The following is a 20,782-nucleotide window of genomic DNA, read 5'->3' as shown; positions in this document are numbered from 1 at the left end:
GCAAAAACTAAAATTAAACGAAAGATGAAAGGAAAGGATAGAGATTTCATGGGTTGCCTCCCATGCAGCGCCTTTCTTTAATGTCTTTGGCTAGACATTGTTGTGCCTCAACTTGAATAAGTTGGACACTCTAAATCCACTTCTTCTATGTAATGCACCCGGTGATGGTGTGGATTTAGGGGAACTTGGTAGTCCATGGATGACTTCTTCCTTGAACTTATTTTGTCATGAAAGACTTTTTTCTTGTAAGTTTTTCGACTCGATCTTTTGACAATTGTTGTCTTGAATGCTCCTCTACCATTGAACATAGCAATTTTTTGCGATAAAGGATCAATAGAATCAATGAAAAAATAGAATGCACATCGTTAGAATATTTCATGGCACCATCAATTTTAAAACTCATAACCTCATTATCAAATTCCATAGAGAGAATTCCGGCATCAACATCAATTTTGGTTTTTGAGGTTTTAAGGAATGGTCTTCCTAGCAAGATGGATGTAGAATGGGGAGAAATATCCCCCCTCATATCAAGCACATAAAAATCAGCAGGAAAAACCAATTCATTAACTTGCACAAGTACATCCTCAAGAACTCCTTTGGGGTAAACTACAGAACGATTGGCAAGTTGAAGAATAACCCCCGTTTCTTTCAATGGGCCAACAGTCAAAGATTCATATATAGTAAGAGGCATAATATTGATAGAAGCACCTAAATCACACATTGCTTTTTCTATTCCAATTTTTCCAATTTTGCAAGGGATAGAAAACGTACCTGGATCATTGCATTTTGGGGGTAATTTTCATTGGAGAATTGCGGAGACGTTCTCCCCCATACTTACCCGTTCGTTTCCCTTGAGTTTACCCTTGTTAGTGCATAATTCTTTGAGAAATTTCGCGTATCGAGGTATTTGCTTGATGGCATCGAGCAGCGGGATGTTTATCTCCACTTTGCGGAACGTTTCAAGGATCTCTTTTTCCTCCTCTTCCTTCTTCGCTTTGGTGAATCTCTCTGGGAATGGTGGTCTAGTTACCAAAGGCTGCGGATGGTCCACTTCGTGTTTGGTTTGTTCTTGTTGGACCTCAATTTCTTTTTCCGACTTTCTTTTCACAACGAGCCCACATTTGGTGTCATCTTCGTTCACATATTCCTGCAATTCTTGGGACTCGAGCTTACCAACAGATGACGCCAGTTGACTGATTTGAGACTCTAGATTTTGAATGCTCATCTGGGTTTGTTGCTGGAACTGCTGGGTCTGTTGTTGGAATTGTTGGAAGCTCGCCTGGGTCTGTTGCTGGAATTGTTGTGTGTTGGTCACTAGTGCTTTCATCATGTCTTCGAGGGATGTGTTAGGCGTGGGGTTAGGTTGTTGAGGTGGTCGGTATTGGGGTTTTTGAAAGTGTTGGTTGCCGTAATTCAGATTCGGGTGGTCCCTCCATCCGGGGTTGTATGTGTTGGAGAAAGGATCATATCTTCTCTGTTGTTGTCCGGCGAATCCTCCTACGGCGTCGGCATGTTCGGTAGTTGATTCTTGAAGAGTTGGGCACATGTCGGTAGCGTGCCCCGTTAAGGTGCAGATACCACACGCTTTGACTTGTTGATAAGTATCTGCAACAACTTTTTCAACAACAGTGGTGAGTTGATTTAAACGTTCTTCAAGATTACTTACCTCGTTGCTTTTTCTAGGTGGATCATCGTGTCTAACCCCAAATTGTTGCGTGTTAGACGCCATAATCGAGATTAGTTTACGCGCTTCGGTGGGGGTTTTGTCGAACAATGCTCCGCCACTTGCCGCATCTACTAGTTTCCTATCCATATTTGATAGACCTTCGTAGAAATACTGGATCAACAAGTGGTTCGGGATTTGATGATGGGGGAAACTTTCCACTAGCCGATTGAATCTTTCCCAATATTCGAAAAGACTTTCTCCCGCGAATTGTCGAATCGCGCTGATCTCCTTCCGGATCGTTGTGGCTCTTGAGGCAGGGAAATATTTCTCAAGAAACTGCCTCTTGAGATCATTCCATCTTGTAATGGATCCTGAAGGTAGAAAGTACAACCAATCTTTCGCTTGATCGGCGAGAGAGAAGGGGAATGCTCTCAATTTGACTTGTTCCTCGCTTATGCCTTGTGGTCGCATTCCGAAGCATACCACATGGAATTCCTTCAGATGCTTATGTGGATCTTCACCTGCGAGACCACGGAAGGTAGGAAGTAAATGAATTAATCCAGATTTCAGTTTAAAATCTACCTCTAGATCGGGGTATTCAATGCACAGTGGCTGCTGGTTCAGATCGGGCGACGTCATGTCATTGATCGATCTTTCAAGGATTAAAGCCATTATTTCTTCTTCGGATTCGCTTAGGGATTCCTCAAACTCAAAAGTTGGGTCTTCTTTGTCTTCGTATGGAGCGGATGTTTCTTCCAATTGTTGCTTAGTCTCCTGACGAAGTCTTCGTGCGGTCTTTTTGATTTCGGGGTCGTATACCAATTTACCTGTACAAGAAGACCTTGGCATTAATGGTGATAAAAATCAAGTAACTAAAAATAAAGAAATATACTTAAAAACGCCAATCCCCGGCAACGGCGCCAAAATTTGATGAGTGTCGAAGTCACCAAAAATAATTCCTACTACACTTGTGAAAGTGGGAGTAGGGTCGATCCATAGGGATTGGTTTTAAGTTAATTTCTTTTAGAAAAATGGAAAATAATGGGGGAAGGATGTTGATAAAAAGATATGATCAAAAACTAAATAATTAAAAATACCTGATAGAGATATGAAAGAGAGATTTCCCGGTTAAGGCTAGGATTATGCTTGATTCTCGTGAGTTGATCATTGATGCAAGAATAACACATGTATGGACAAATAAACCAGTTATGGTCGTTGGTACGACCTAACAACCTCACCTTCCTTACCTTTTCGTTAGCCAAGGTACGACCGTTGGCTAGATCTCTAATTAACAGACAACCTTAGGAACGTCCACAAGATTTAATCTATTAACAGCATTAAGAATTAGAAAGGCCTGATTCTAATCAACAAACTCCTACGAGGACAATTCGTTTAAACTAGATCATGCATTCCCCATAACATAATTAAATACTATGACATAACTAATCATGCTATGTTGCCACTAAGTATTGAACTAAATAAACAATTACACGGATTTATAAAGTTCAATTAGCTAAGCAAACCTTCTTGATAATGAACAACCGGCCGAATCATTCATAAATCAGACGTTTGTAATTAAAGCACAGAGAATAACATGAATATTTGTTTGACAAGTGTAGAATGCAGATTAGATCTCACAACATAACGGGAATCAAGCAATCACCATATCTTAACCAGAAAATAAGGAATTTAGCCGGACATATTAATAGAAGAACACACTATAAAGTGGAATTCCATTAATTCCGGTAGTAAAATAAAATAAAAGAGAAGAGATGAATAGAGAATTCTATAGAGTTCTAAGATAAAAACTGAATCGTCTTCTAATGAAGAGATCCCCCCTATTTATAATAAAAGTCCCCTACGAATCTAGACGTAGTGGGGGGATAGATACGTGATAAACTCTAAAAAGGTAAATAAATTACAAAAGATAAGCTTTAAAGAATCCTTTCTAAATCTAAACACTTGATTCCTTTATCTCATGGGGAAATCGCTCGTGCTTATCCTTATCCCGAGTTGACTACTCCATTAAGCGTGGGCACACTTTGTCAATTTTGCAGAAACGTCCTTGTAATCTTCCTTTTTGCTGAATATGCAATAAAATCACATAATTAGGAATATTTTGGCTTAAAAAGGAAGATTAAATTACTATAAAATCATTATAATTGCAGAGTTATCAATACATGTCGTTGTTCTAAAGTCATGATTATTTCCTTACGTGCATTTATGTATTAAAAATTGACTATAATTTCAAGATAAAATCCGCTCTCAATAATATTTCTTGTCTTGTGCACCATCACGACAACATCATAAATCTGTTTTCAGTCACGTTATTAAAACTCCCGAAAACTTGGGGGAATATAAAAATGTTTCTCAAACTCAAATGTATATTTTCAGATGAGATTTCTCAAAGTAAAATTAATACGTCAATGTGCCAAATGAAATAACTAATGACCCTTTAAATAGTTTCAAAAATTGACCGTTATAAAATTAAGTGGCCTAGTATAAGCTCATAATATTATAATAAACCCAAAATAGGCCAACAAAAATGAAATATAACGATCAAATATATATTAAATATCTTAAAACAGCAATTAAATCACTATAATAATGGGTCATAAACATCAAATAATATAGAATTAAATCGGCACATTAAATAAAAATAGAATGTTGAAAATAAATTTTTAAATAAAAAAAATTAAAGCTAATTTTCAATATCAATTATCGTTCTTGTTGCTGGACATGTATCCCACTGTTTTCATATTATTCCAATTATTGTTGGGGATATAGGAATAAGTGTAATTTCACTTTTTTTAAAGTGAAATTTGTTATAGATATTGTTGAGTAAAAGAAAATTCATTTTTACGATATAATAAAACTAATCGAGACTTGCCGAACAGCAATTTCGAAAGTCTTCTTTCAATAGTAACTAAAAAATCTTTCAATCAATATGAACTAGAAGAACTAAAAACCTCTTAACTGAAAAATTGCGGCCTTCCAAAATATCCTTTTCTGATCGGATGCTTCTGTATACAGCAAAAGAAAAATGTTTTAATTAGAAAAGCTTTCCTTTCATAAATTACTATTAATTATTTGAAACTCTTATAAAAGAGTAAAATCATTCTAAAATTTATATATATATATACATCAAATATTATATATATAATCCCTTTTTTTCTTAATTATTTCTTTCAATTTTTATTTTGAACTTTAATCAAGCTGGATAATCTTTATCAAAAACGTAAAATGATCCCCTCTTTTGCATAGTGCTCTTACTTGAAATTAGGAAGATTTTATTATAAAAATTGTCATACAATCGACAATAATTTGATTAAACCTTATACACGAAAAAATAGTTAGAAGTATAACTACTAAAAGCACAAATAAATACATATTAAACGCCGTGCATCTTAAAAATAAACGAACATACTTGACGCACTAGCTTGCCTAGTAGTTGCACGTATTTTTTTTGAAAAAAATACAAGCAACTCCCTTGTGATATCGCAAATGAGCAAATTATCCCGTATAAAAAAACAAATAGCGACTTAACTCCCTATATTTTTTAAAATACAACAACTTACCCCCCTTATGATTTTTAAAATGAAGTAATTTATTGTAAAAAGTACAAGGGAGTAAATTGCTATATTTTTTCTATAGGGAAAGTAATGTGCTCATTTTCAATATCACATGGGGTAAATTGCTGTTCACCCTATTTTTTTTAGTTGCTCGGTTGCTGCACATAATCGTACATTGTGCTCGAGATTGAAATATCTCCATATGTATTTCATCTTCATCTCACTTTCAAAATATGTTCATATTTATGTAACAATGAAAAAGAGTGTGTAGATTATCCCTTGATTCAAAAATCTTTACGACTCCTTTCCTTTCACAAAAACGGCTAATATGATCAATTTATAAGCCGTAATTGGTTAAAAGTGATATGTTTGTTTTTATGTGAAATGTGAAATAACTGGAAAAGATTAGGATGATTGCTATTGAGTACATTTTTGCTGATATTTTTTCTTACATTTGGCAAATTTGATCTATGCATTTCATTTCTAGTTGCAGCATATATTTTATAAGGGTAAATTACGATAATCTTTTTGAAGTTTGGTAAAATTATGAGTACCATTTGTTGTTTGAAAAATTATAAATGTCCCCCTCCTGACGTTGGTGAAATTATTAAATCTTTGGATGGAGGTATGAAATTGTCAACTTTACTCTTTCTGTATTTTTTTTTGTTTTTTAATGAAAAATAAAAACTTATAAAAAAAATCGAATGGGATGGATCAAAAAAAATTTAAAAATTATAAAAAAAATTATCCACTTAGTCCATAAAATTTTTTTTTTAAAAAATAAATAAATTTATAGTTTTTAATCCACAATGGCATTTTGGTCAGTTCGCCATAAGAATATATGGAAATCTAATGGATTGGGTTAATTGTTAGACGACCGTTAAAATCAAAGGGGTATTGATAATTTTTCAAACAATAAAGAAATATTCATAATTATGTCAAACCTCAGAAGAGGTCAATATAATTTACCCTACTTATAATTAGCGAACATTGTTGGGCATTATGGTGGCCTTCAAACAGCCAAATTCGAATGGTGAAGAACCGAAAACGTTTATGAAGGATTAAAATGAAATTGAATATAAAAACAAAAAGATACATTTATAATTGTGTATATTCGACTATATTTTGAAGGGTATTTTCTACAAAAATTAACTTTCAGCCAATTTTGGCCCTAAAAAATTATCGGAATTCCATTAGAAGGACAGCACTGAATAAATTGAAAAAATATCAAACAATTTTGAAAATGATTGAAAATATAGGGACGAAAATAAAAATAAGCATTTAAATTCTTGACAATTATCCATGAATTAAATTTAATTTTATGGAAGGGGTATTGAAATTAGATCATATGAATATTAGTTTATGAAAAATGTGAAGAGAAGGTGTTTGGAAAGAGCAAAAAAGGATACAAAGTAGTGTATGGATACTTGAAAATAAAGATATTACAGCAGATGAATCTCATCAACTCCAATGTCTACAGTTGTTCAATTGATTTGACATTCCCCAACGTTCATCGCATCTCCCCACTCAAACCCCTACTAATTAAAATCATTAATTCTCATTATCACCACACTTAATTCCCTTAATTACAAGGCCTAATTACACTTTGCCCCCTCCACTCTACTTCTAAATCCTCTAAATTAATAAATGTAATATTTATTCATTTGATTTAAGTAATAATTACACTTATCTCTCCTGAGGTTTAGTGTAATTATACCTAAAGTAAATTCCCTATGGTTTGAAAAAATTATATTTAACATCCTTGAGTTTTGCTTCCGTCTAATAAACAAGTTCCCCCGTTAGTCAAAGTTCAATGAAATTGAATTCTTGCAGGTCAAATAATTTTTTCAAACTAAACTACCATTATAACAGTGAAGATATAACTCCTCACATGCATTAACGTGTGAAAATGTATGAAGGTAACTTGATCATAAAATATAGCAAGTCAGTAATAAATCAATTAGGGGTAAATATATCTTTTTGCTATTTTTTGTTAATATCAGTAAATTTGGTGAATTTTGACTAACAGAGAAAATTATTACAGGGAGTGCTAGATGTAATTTTTCAAAACCACAGGAAGTCTACGTGTAATTACACCAAACTTCAAGGGAGAGGAGTGTAATTATCCCTTAATTTAATTATTAGGACAAAAACGTCCCTTATGCACATAGTATAAATTTATAGGGGTAATTACATTTCTCATCCTTGAGGATTCTTGTAACTATTATAGATTTTCTGTGATTTAAAAAATTATATCTCATACCCCTGAGGTATGTTGTCCAATAAATAAATCCACCCGTTAATCAAAATTCACTGAATTTATTATTATTAACAAAAAAAATGAATAAAAAATAATATTTACCCTAAATTGACTTATTATTGGTTTACTGCAGGTTAATTTTTTTTTACTAAACTATCCTTAGAATGGTTGAAGATATACCTCCCCACATGCATTAATGTGTAAATATGTATAAGGATAATTTGATCATAAAAAGATTTATTTGACCTGCAACAAATCAGTAATAAGTCAATCGGGAGTAACTATGCATTTTTATCTGTTTTTGTTTTGTTAATACATCAAAATTGACTAACATAGGGACTTTTTTGTTGATGGAAGCAAATCTCAGAAATACTAATTAAATGTAATTTTTTAAACCACAAGAGGTTTACGTATAATTACAACAAAATTTAAGAAAAATATTTTATACATTTATCTAGAAGAAAAAATCTTCTTGATTGAAATATAGAAAGAGTGATTAATAACTTGAGCATTTTGGGTGAAAATAGACAAAATTGAGATAGACTCACTTAAGTTAGTCACTGAATCACATTTGATACCCTATATTCCAGCCTTATCAATTTTGGACCCATATTTTCTGAAAATAATCAAGGTTAGTCGTGATCATTAATTGACCAGAAATATCGACAACTAAGACCAGGATTAACTTTTATAGTTTAATTGAGATTTAAATAAGGTCGTGAAGTTATTCATTATGAACTGAGAAAGTGTAAATGGGATACTAAAAGTGATTCAGTGACTAATTTGAGGGACCAGAAATGCAATTATCCTGATCTAATTACATAAAAACTTTTTATTTTTTATAAAATTATAAGTACGTCCCTTGAGAATGTGCCAATAAAATTAACATCAGTGAATATACTTGTAAACGTTCGCTTCGAAATAGGAAGTCTATTTATAATTATCATTACAATTTTATGAAATCTACTTATAATTTTACAAAGAAAATAAGAGGTATTTGTATAATTAGATATAATTTAAGAAAATATTAATAAAGCGTACCTATTATTTATTTTTATTTTTCTTATAGCTAAGTTTGTGGATTTACCCCTTATTTTTTATAGCTAAGTTTGTGAGGACACAAAGCTCATGAAAAATATAACTAACTATATACCACGAAAATTACTCTGAATGATATAAGCTATTAGTTCTTAAATCTTGAACAACTTATTACTTTACCATAGATGATCAAGTATATTTAATTAAAAGGTAAATTATATTCATTTTATTAAATTTGATATAATTATAAATATTTTTTATTATTTAAAAAATTACGAATACATCCTTTAAATAAAAAATAATTAACTCAACAAGGAACATCTAGCTACAAATCCCAGAGAGCCGGGGGTAAAATAGGTAGAGCCTTATTCCATTCTTTCATAAACTCAGGAATGGTCGGCTAGGGATTAGAGCAGTAGACCCGCTTACTCTATTCTTCCTTGCAGTCAGAATAACGCAGGTCGGACTTGACTCCTCAAGATGTTAGCTTCGAGCTGCTTCTTCGAATCAGTTCTCGCCGCCTCTTTCAGAGGTCTATGTAGCTCTTAAATGGTGATATAAAAATTACTAATTTACCCTACTGAATTTTCTTTCTAAAAAAATATAAAAACTACTGAGACTGGGTAAAGTAAATAATCGATAGACAATATTATTAGTCCATAAAAATATTTCAAAAGATTCAAAAAATATATATAATTATAATTTATAATCTGATATGACATTTCGACCAGTTTATCATAAAAATTGAATGAACATCTAACGAAACGACGGACGTTAAAGTTAAAGAATATTTATAATTTTTTAAAAAATAAAGAGGTATTTTATAATTATATCAAATTTTAAAAGATGTGATTGTGATTTACCTTTAATTCTTCAACTCAACTTCTTTTTATATTCTTGAAGGGACGGCATGCAGTAACTACTAGTAAAATTTGAAATAGTCAAGCCAATTAATCTATGAACATTTAATCTTAGTTCAGAGATAAAATATTTAAAAACCTAATTGAAAATAATTTTATTTTTCAAAAACATAAATTAGAAAATATATACATAAATACAACAAATTATGAAAGAATTCACAAATTTACATCTTTTTTTATCATCCCCATTTTTGCCCTCCAATTTTTGCTTCTCATCTCATAATTTCATCAGAACCCAAAAATCAGAAGCAAGAATTGCAATTCAAAGAGGATCCGACAACCCGCCAAAACTCAAACACCCGACCTGTTTGACTAGTACCAAAAGTCAGCCCACAGTTGACTTCCCGTACTAAGCGCGCACGTTAGCTCTATTTCAAAATATCCCACAAAGATGCGCACTTCCGCTTCGCAAATCCGACCCGCTTCGCCTCCAAGTCATAAACCACCTCAAACCCCTGCTGCTGGTAGTTCCCCAGCAGCCCCGCCGGCCCGCCACCAGACTCCTCCTCATCGCCGCCGTCTATCAGCATCATGCACCCCACCTTCCGCTTCGCTCCGCCGTCAAAAAACTCGTAAAAGTAATTCCTCCTCGGCATCACCACAGTCGAATTCCCCCCAAAATGTAACGCCAATTTGGGCACACTAGCGAAGAACTTCTCCTCCTCATTCCCGTAGTAACACGGGCTGAGCCCAGTCCGCTCCTCCACCGAACTCGCCCGCCGGTAAACTGCACCGACGCGGTGGTCAAACTCTCCCACCACCGATTCGTAGAACTTTCTCGGCAGCATGGTGAATGTAGTCCCTGAATCCACCACCATCCCACCATTACCTCTCCGGTCGACTCTCCTCAAGCTCTCCGGCGCCGGAATGATCCTTTTTCCGACCGTTATGGCCTCTAATCCCACGCAATAAAAATACGAGTGCTTGGGATTATCCAGCATCGGCGTGTAGCTGTAATAGACATCTTCCCTCTCGCTAACTTCATTCCTCAATTTTTTCTCCTTATTCTCATACCGACCCAGAATGAGTGGACTCGGCTTGCGAACTCGAGTCATATCAAATGAGTGCGAAATCAAACAGTAAGAAAAGTAGTTACCGATTTCGGGCGAGCTGGTGGCGAGCTGAGCCGGTAGAGATAGCACGCCGCGCCCAAATCCAGCGACGCCAATCGGCTCTCCGAGAGCGGTGTTGGCGCAGCCGAAGGTGAAATTGGGGAGTTTCAACGACGGCGTCGACATCGGAATCGACAGAGTGTCTTCGTAAAGCTTCGCGATGAAGCTTCCGTCGCCGTAGGCGTAGTAGAAAGGGGGGCAGGGGAAGGATTTGCAGTCGCTGATTTCGATGGACTCGAGGGGGCATTTGGCCATGGCGCAGAGGTCGGACGATGGTAAGGATGAATGAACGGAGGAGCAGGCGGCAGATTTGCAAGTGCTGCGGCGGGCGGCGGAGCTGAGGTTGAGGGGGCCGGGATGGGGGATGGAGGAGGGGGAGTACTTGCCTTCACAGAGGATGCACTCGAAGGGGTGGCAGGGGAGCCAAACGACGTCGCTGCCGGTGTCCATATAGAGGGAGACGGTCTGGGCACCCAGTGAGAAGGAGAGGGTGTAATCGCTGCCGGGAGCAAGGGGAAGGGAGACCTGGCGACGGTGGCGGCGGAAACGGGCGGCGGAGTGGGAGGCGGTGGATTTGAGGAGGTGGTGGGTGGTGTTGAAGAGGGTGGTGGAGAGGGAGTGGGATAAGGGAAGGATGAGAGAGGAGTTAGAGAGAGAAGAAAGGAGAAAGAAGAGAGCTGAGAGGAAAAAGAAGAAAACAGGGGAAGCCATTTGGAGGAAAAACAGAGTATCAGTCTTAGTTTTATGTACTTATTGAACTCTCTGTATGACTGTGTGTATATATATTGTGTATGTGTATTAATATATATATATATAGAGAGAGAGAGAGAGAGAGAGAGAGAGAGCGAGCGAGCGAGAGAGAGAGAGAGGTGGAGTGTGAGGGAGGGAGGAAGTCTTTAAAAGGGAGAACAAAGGAGTAGAGGACGATGAAGTTTCTCGTAGGATTCTTGACTGGTGGGGTGGGGGGATGGGGGGCTTGGAAAACTAATCAAATTATTTGATGTTCTCTTTCAAATTTATTAATAAGTATTTATATTTCATTCCTTTATTTAATAAATAAAATTGAATTTATTTTTTAATTTGATAATTTTTCAAACTCAACCTAAGTTCGTTCAATTATAAAAATATAAATACATTTAAAAATATTAAATTATTTGAACTCAATTTATGTCAAAACAAATTCGTTCCAACTCGATTAAATTATTATTAAAATCAAACCTAAACGTAAATTTTCAAGTTTGATAATGATTTAAATAAACTTGATAATAATGGGTTCAACTCGATTTGATTTGTTAACAACATGGTGGAGGATTTGTGAGTATTTTTTTAAGTCAATCAATTATAGTTATATTTTAAATTTTATTAATAATTATAAACTATTAAAATATGATATAATAGTTGTATAATATTAATCGAAAGTAATTTTATGTAAATAAATCTTAACTTATGGGATGTAGGTATAATATTTTTTATAAATTATAAATATATAATATTAATTATTTGTCATGAATAAATAATTAAATTGCTTAATGTGTGAGGGATTGTGGGTTGAGACTGATAGTTTATAAACGATTGGCGAGACGACAAGTGTGAGACTCTGCTCCGCAATTTAAAAGTGGATGCTCCACTTTGTTACTTCGTGAATATGATGTTTGGAAATGATCAACACATTTGTCTTTTATATTGTGTATATATATATAATATTGTGATCCTTGTTTTTTTTAAGTTAAATTTGATTGGATGGAATTAATTATACAATACGTATAATTGTACTTATTTTATGATGGATTTTTATTTTTGAATTACATCATATGATAAGTATAATACGTTTGATATTATAATATTTAGAACAATATATTAGAGGCCTTTAAGAGTAACTGATACCTTCATTATAATGGTATCATCGCAGAGGAATTCTGAAGAGATCTTCTGGAACCGTACACTCAAGATACTGCAGAAAGGGTCTTTGAGCTATTAATATTTCTTTAAATATTCAAGATATTCACGAGACCTCCGTACTTAGTGAAAAGGACATACGTCCTTATTTGTTGGACCACCACTGTCACTGTTATATCCTGATATGTACGGACCACTTCACACTGTAAACCATATCTTGGATCAGGGTGTACTTGTGATCGTATATTCAGACCGGCAACTATATATATTAGCTGTTCATGCTCAAGTACAAGTTGTGCTACCTCAACTATTCATACTCTTTCTCTTAAAGACCTTAAATTCTACACTGACCTGAGCGTCGAAAAGCCATCACCGGTACCCCTTCTGGCTTGGCCCTAAAGCAGTTTTGTTTTCAGAATTTACTACATGTTTAAGAGATTATCCAAAGCCTTTGGAGTAGCGAAGACCTTAAACACTTATCCAAATATCTTAAATACTTTATTGTTGTTTTTTGAAACAACAACACTGGTTGTATAATTCATTTAAATTTAACTAAATATTAATTTAATGTGGGTTTCAATTTAGAAAGTCCACAGCAATCTAATCCTAATAAGAAAATTTCTGAATATACTTAAACAAGTTATGAATCTTGCAACTTGACCTGCAAGGTAAGAAATTATAAAATCATACCAAAAATACCTTGATTGTATCCCGAATACTTGAGCCAGCAAGATGGTAGGAGGGACAATGAAGGTTGTGAAGTAGCCCACATCAGAACCAGTGCATTAGTACTATATTTATGTGGGCCTTATTTGCCTAAGCTTAAATATATACAAAAATAATTAAGAATATGTCTTACATTTTATTTTTCATATGCTAAAATTATGAATAACATGGTACTTTCCTACATCACCACCCAAATCCCTCATCTTCATCAAGTATTCTTGATTATGTGCATGCTGATGGGTGGGGACTTGCAAATACTGCTACTCATGGAATGAATATTTCTTGTCTATTATTGATAATTTCTCAAAAAAAAAAATTATTTTTTTAATGAAACAAAAATCTGAAATTTTTGAGAAATTTAAAAATTGAAAAACCTTAGTGAAAAATCAAACAGACAATAAATTAAAGGCATTAAGAACTGATAATAGTTCGAAATTTTGTAATCAATAATTTATTGATTTATGTAATGAATATAGAATAAAAAGACATAAAACCACCCCCTACACCCCTCAACAGAATGATGTGGCTGAAAGAATGAATAGGACTTTAGTAAATAAAGTTAGATGTATGCTTATTAGTTCTGGCCTGTCAAAATTTTTTTAGGGTGAAGTTGTTATGACTGCTGCTTATTTAATAAATAGGTCTCCTTCTGTTCCCTTACTAGGAAAAATTCCTGAATGTTTATGGTCTGATAAACCTGTTGATTTTTCTAACTTACGCACTTTTGGATTTTCTGCATTTGCTTTACAACTTGGTTATAAAATTGAACCTCGCTTCCAAAAATGTGTTAATCAACCTGGTTTTAAAGTTATAATTAGAGAAGTAACCTTTAATGAATTAGAAATGCCATGTCTTACTAATACACTTAGGACTTCTAAAGATGTAGATATAGAATCCATCTCTAATAAGGTGGAGATTCCTTTAGAGGATAACCAACAAATGGAAGAATATGGGGAAGAAAATCAACAGATTAATGAAAATCTTAATGAACCTAGTCTACAAAATTATCAACTTGCTATGGATAGAGAAAGAAGAGAACATAGACTTCTCTCTATACTAAAAGATTTTCATCTTGTTACGAATGCTGTTGAAAATTTTAAACCTAATACTTATGAAGAAGCATTAAGCTCTGTAAATTTAGAAAATTGGGTAAAAGCCATGAATGAAGAAATGAAATCCTTAAATGATAATAAAACATGAGTTCTTGTCCCTAAACCTAGTGATTGTACTGTTGTTGACTGTAAATGGGTGTATAATGTTAAACAAGACAATAACTTAACATGTTTTAAAGTTAGATTGGTTGCTAAAGATTTTACTCAAAAAGAAGGTGTAGATTATATTGAAATTTTTTCTCCTGTTTTTAAATACACCACTGTTAGAATTATTCTTACTCTTGTTGTTCAATTTGATTGGTAATTAAAACAAATGGATGTCAAAACTGCTTTTTTGTATGAAAAATTAGAAGAAACTATTTATGTGCATCAACCGTGTGGTTTTATAGATAAACAAAATCCTGATTATGTGTGTTTACTTAAAAAATCTTTGTATTGTCTAAAACAATCACCTAGGCAATGGAATAAAAAATTTGATGAGTTCATGCAATCTTTGAATTTTAATAGAAGTGCTTTTGATCATTGCTTGTATTACAAATATGACCAATATGTTCCTATATTCCTTGTTTTTTATGTAGATGACATGTTAATTGTTAGTCCTAGTTTAAAATAATCAAGGATTTGCAAAGTAACTTGTACAAAAATTTTAAAATGAAAAACCTGGGTAATATTAAGAAAATTTTAGGAATGTCCATTAATAGAAATAGAATTGATTCAACAATTTTCTTAAATCTAGAATCTTATGTCAATTCAGTGTTAAAAAAAAAAAATTCAATGTCAAACTCTAGACCCACCTCTGTTCCCTTAGCAACAAACTTTCGGTTAAGTAAAGAACAAAGTTTTAAGTCTGAAAGTGATAAAAAAAATGAAAAAAATTTCCCTATTGAAATGCAATTGCTCTGTTATGTTCTTGATGGTAAGTACTAGGTCTGACATAGCTTATGTTGTAAGTTGTTTAAGTAAGTATATGTCTAATGCTGGTTTACCTCATTGGAATGCTCTTAAGTGGCTATTTAGATACTTGAATGGGTCTATGGATTATGGTATAAGATTCTCTAAATGTAATGATGGTGTTAAATGAATTGGATACGTGGAGTCTAATTATGCTAATGACAGAAATAATAGAAAATCAACAACTTTATATGTATTTACTCTATGTGGCTCATGCATAAGTTGAAAATCCCAACTCCAACATGTTGTTGCATTATCTACTACTGAGGCTAAATATGTTGCTATTATAGAAGCTTTTAAAGAAGTAATTTGTTTAAAATGATTATTAGATGAAATAGGTTTTCTATAGGAAAAAGTAATAGTATTTTCTGACAGTCAATCAGGAATTCAACTTTGTAAAATCTCAGTCTTTCATGATAGACCAAAGCATATTGATGTACCACTTTATAAGGGATATAGTTGGAAAAGAAATAATCTACTTAGAAAAGATAAACACTGAGTTAAACCCTGAAGATATGGGAACCAAATTCTTCAAGTCCTAAACTTAGGATAAACTTTTAACCCATATCTATGCTTGTATATCTCTTTGTTTTGCAAGTACCTCCTATGGAGAACAATGGCTATGATGATAGTCGAGACCCGACCTTGGGCTTGGTTTCCTTTATGGGTCCAGGTCTGAGGTGGAGAATGTTAAAATTATGTGGCCTATGACTATTATGGAAGGCCCAAGCCCACAAATCAACCCTCACTTGGATGGCTCCTATTCCCCAAGCTGCTCGGCCCATTATCCGACCCGATCCAAGACCTACCCTACCCGACCCGGTAATTTAATTTAAAAGGTTCTACCCTAACCCTAACTCTCATTTTCAGCCCGCTCTCTCCCCTCTCTTCCTCCTTGGCTGCGGTCGATTCTTAATATTCTCCCCATCTCTGTTTCTTCTCCATTTTTCAGTTTCCAATGGCTTTGGAAACTCATTCCACCACCCAAACCCCCCTCTTTCACATATATCTTACCATCTATAAGATACCTCCTTGATCTGAAATTAAGAGATAACTTACCTACGAGAAATACCCAAAAAAACTTGCTAAGATCTCAGTGATATTTTACCTTTGTGGCTGATATTGTTCTCTGTGAACAAATCTTGGTGATCCCTTGGTGGGATTGTTGAGCAACCGTGAGTAAGGTTGCTAGCTTTTTATGGCCGTGTGCTTGCCTCTTTAGATCCGGCTCCCCAAGCCTATTTACCGTTTTATTTTTATTTTGTTATTGTGTAGTTCTCTTTATTCTTGTATTTATTTTTTAATATGTTTGTATATTATAAGGGTCCAAAACCCCACAATCATTATAATAGTTGGTTAGGGCATTTTTCTAAGCTATTGCTGAAGGGATTAACTCTGAACAGAATGCAATGAAAGATTTTGGAAAAAATAATTTAAAATGACTATAATTTTGAAATATTTACTAATATAGAGTTATCCAAACAACTCCAAAGGATTTATCACTAGGGATTTAAAATATCTAACTCCAAATCTCTCAATATAAATATAATCTTAATTTTATTTTGAGGCTTTTATCACACTCGTCTTCTCATAATGTAGTTATTCTAAGAGGGTGTTTGGCTAAATTTATAAACTCCTCAAAACGTCTTATAAGATGTTAGAGAGCTTATAAGATCTAATAAAGTGTTTGAGAATTTCTTTTAAAAAGCTTATAAGATCTTAAAATAAGATGTTTTGGATCTTATAAGCTCTCTAAACAAAGTTAACTTTCCTAATTTTCTTTATAAGATCTTATAAACTAGATAAAATTAACATGTCATAAGACAAAAATATCCCCATTCATACAATTAAACACACACCCACACACACTCTTCTCTCTCTCTCTCTCTCTCACACACACACACACTCTCTCTCTCTTTCTCTCTCTAGGATTTAAAAGATATTTTTTACTATTTAATTTTTCTAACATTTGAAAAGGTGAAAATACTTCATTATTTAATAATAAATTATTATAGTTAAATAAAAATAGGATTGATATTGATATTATATTTACTGAAAACTATAAATCCAAGACATTATAAATTATACGACTAGAAATATCATTGCATTAACAAAGAAAATATCAATTATATATCAATATTAATATTCGACTAGCATAAAATGTATATATATATATATATATTATTTTTGTCAAAAGTTTAGGTAATAATTTGTTATTTTCTTTTTGTTATAGTAAAAAGATTAGCTATTAAATTTTTATTTGAAATTAAACAATGTGTACTACTTATAAAAGCGTTTTAAAATTTTTTAAAGCAAAATATGTTAAGAAATAACAACTTATTTGATTCTAACGGTATCGTGTTCATTTTAGTCGTTTCACTAATAAAAAACCTTATTAAGCCAAACACCATAATATCTTATAAGATGATTCGCATCTTATAAGTTTTAACATCTTATTTTATCCAAACACTTTAACAGCTTATTTTTATAATAAGATCCAACATCTTATAAGCTTCTAAAACATCTTATAAAATGTAGGAGCTTATAAGATATTTTAAAAAAATTTAGCCAAACACCCTCTAAATTGTGAGTTCGTCATCATAAGTCATTAAAATGTTCTCTCTTAATTCTTCGAGGATTTTTGGCTGAGTTTATATACTTTTCAAAATATCTTATAAGATTAATTGTTAATAGTTTAAAAAAATACTTTAAAGTTTTTAACGAATTATTTTACAAAAGAGTTTTTAAAATTTAAAAATAATATGTTAAGAGCCTATATATAATAAAGCTCTTTTCTTAAAAAAAATAGGAAGTTCGTAACTTATTTTTAAAATCTCAACGAACCCCCTCCAAATTAATTAAAAAAATCATCATTATTCACATTTCATAAGTAAATTCATTTATTCTTATCTAAATTCTTCAAAAACTTATTTTCATAATAAAAGTCAATATTTTATAAATTATAGAAATATTTTACATTGTATTCGAATTGATGAATTCAAAAATAGGAATTACAAATCCTTTGAACTCGTTTGAATAACTCCGCGTTAGAATGGATTTCAAATCCCACAACCCAGATTTCAAACTGTATTCCATAAAATACGGTATATTCCAAATTCTTCTAAAAAAAAGTTGTTTGAAATACTTTTTTTTTCTTCTTAAATCCATCGATCCAAATACAACCTTAAATAAATTTCATCAAACATCTTCGACACACTACTGCAGCAAGTGGGGCCCATCTCCCACCTCACCAACCAAATTAATTATTCAATTTAATAGTCTTAAATAGTATAAGGTGGAAAAATAAATATCTTAGGTTTGACCAAAGAATTTTTTGTTTCTTTCAACTTTGATTTATGAAGTTGTGTACGGGCCGTCTTTAACTCTGACGTCTGTATAATTTATGTAAGACAGAATATTTTCCGAAAATACGTACTTTGTACCGAAGAGAAAATAAATGAGCGAAAGCGTGCTCGCGTTTCTATATATCTGCGGGTACATGAAGCAAGCAAGTACGCCTTCATTAAAGTAGGGGCACAAGGTGCAATATACTTGCAAAAATTAGATTCATTTTGTTCACCTCTTCTAAAAATACAAATAATTGCAAAAAAACCCCTTAACAAAAAAGAATCAATTATGTGCCCCTTCGATGCTCGGAGATCTTGCGGAATTCTTTTGTCATGATTTTATACTTTTGATCATAATAATTAGTTATGACGAGATTTATGCACGTACTGAATTTTCAATTATTTTAGAAAAGGGATCGTTTAGAAACGAACAAAAATGTAAAAATACAAGTAACTACAAACCCCCCTTTAATAAAACGAAGAAATCACAATCTGGCCCCCTGAAGTTTTGAAATCGACAGTCGATGCCTTTGACGTCAGGAGGTCGTTTTGTTATCATGACTTTTTTATGTTTTACCATAATAATTAGATATGATGATGATTTAATTGTGTACTGAGTTTTTTTATTTTTTTTAAAAAGAGTCGTTTAGAAAAAGAACAAAAAAAAGCAAAAATACAAATAATTACGAAACCTTCCTAATTAAAAAAAAAAAAAAAACAATGTGACCCTCTGAACTTTTGACATGAACGCCCAATGCCTTTAATGTCAAGGAATTATTTTTTTTTTTATCATAATATTTTTTTAAATTTTCAACCATAATAATTAACTATGACGATTGTTTAATTGGATCTTTAAATATTTTTGAAAAAGGAGTTGTTCGGAAAAAAAAAAAAAAACCGTAAGTGTTTGAGGAGATAAAGGTTGAATGTGGGGAGAAATTGGACAGCTGGTGTGTTTGGACAGTAGGAAGAAATCTCAACTGGAACTGGGGACCTATACGCAAATATCCCCAACATTTACATCTGGCGGTAGTTTAAACGTTGCATTTCCACAAGGGTTGCTTTCTATGAAACAATTTGAATTTCAAAAATTGTAATTTAAATTACTTAAGAATATGAAAATATTTGAATCTGAAAAAATAATTTGGAATTAGAAATTAAAAAATGATTTCCAATACAAAATGGATTTTAAAATACCTCATAATAATTCAAAAGATGGCTAAAAAATTATCACCAAAGGATGTAAATTTATTTGCAATATATATAAATTATTCAAATAAATTTAATGAATTTGTTATTGTAAATTTGAAATTAGTTTATTCAAACACTATAAGAAAAATGATTAATAACTGCGAAAAAAATTTGATGCTAAAATCAGCGTTAAGCTAATTAGTGAGTAAAACTTTCGTTGTTAATCTATATTATTTAAAATCTTTTAAATAATCCGTTGCTAAATTTCTAGCAAGTTAATTTTTCTTGCTAAATTTATTATTAAATAATATAGATTAGCAATGAAGTTTTACTTGCTTATTATCTCGACGTTAATTTTTTTTTTTGTTGCTATTGAACAATTTTCTTGTAGTGAAATAACTTCATATTAATTGGAATTTAAAATCGTTATAATATACAAGAATTGCTAAATATGTAGTTTTCGTTTGAATTTTGTTGAAACATATAATTATTGTAAGACGAGAAAATTTATTAGGAAAAAATACAATTTTGCCCTCCCTAAACTATTCTTGATGTAATATTTACCTCTCTAAATTAACAATGTGACGCTTACCCTCTATAATTAAATTTTTAGACAATATTGTCCTTATATTATATATATAGTTCAAAGAATTTCTTTTTCTAACAATTATGCATTTTAAGTTTAATGTTTTTTTTTTATAAAGAAAAGTATCTTTTAATTATAACAAATTATATATAGTTAGTGAATTTTATTATATTTTACAGACTGAAAATTAAGTAATAAATGAGTACAATAAATACCCTTCATGACAAGATTTTATTAATTTGGTAATAAAATTAAGTAATTAGCTATTTATTCTTTTAGATAAAAATGAGTATTTAATTAATTTTCTGAATATATTTTCTTTGAAAAATATGATGAATATTTATATTTATTCCCTTTTTCTAAAAATATTTAACTTTTGATTAATCATATATATTTGTCAATTTC

The 20,782-nt window shown here is 32.3% G+C and overlaps 2 protein-coding genes across 2 annotated transcripts; both read right to left on the bottom strand.

Annotated features, from left to right (window-relative positions):
- Positions 1–799: 799 nt before the first annotated feature.
- On the bottom strand, positions 800–2,515 carry LOC105164442 (uncharacterized). The gene has a single exon (XM_088881422.1). The coding sequence runs from the start codon at positions 2,513–2,515 to the stop codon at positions 800–802; it is 1,716 nt and encodes a 571-aa protein (XP_088737548.1).
- Positions 2,516–9,526: 7,011 nt separating this feature from the next.
- LOC105164328 (Eukaryotic aspartyl protease family protein) lies at positions 9,527–11,411 on the bottom strand. Its single transcript, XM_011082948.3, has one exon. It carries the CDS (start codon positions 11,277–11,279, stop codon positions 9,825–9,827), a length of 1,455 nt encoding a protein of 484 aa, XP_011081250.1. The 5' UTR covers positions 11,280–11,411; the 3' UTR covers positions 9,527–9,824.
- Positions 11,412–20,782: the final 9,371 nt, after the last annotated feature.

This window comes from Sesamum indicum, linkage group LG6 (assembly GCF_026168435.1).
Source record: "Sesamum indicum cultivar Baizhima isolate 11 linkage group LG6, ASM2616843v1, whole genome shotgun sequence".
NCBI lineage: Eukaryota > Viridiplantae > Streptophyta > Magnoliopsida > Lamiales > Pedaliaceae > Sesamum > Sesamum indicum.
This window is presented reverse-complemented; position numbering and strand designations above follow the sequence as displayed.

Coding starts and splice junctions, on each gene's coding strand:
- LOC105164442 (XM_088881422.1), bottom strand. CDS start 2,515: ATGCCAAGGTCTTCTTGTACAGGTAAATTGGTATACGACCCCGAAATC.
- LOC105164328 (XM_011082948.3), bottom strand. CDS start 11,279: ATGGCTTCCCCTGTTTTCTTCTTTTTCCTCTCAGCTCTCTTCTTTCTC.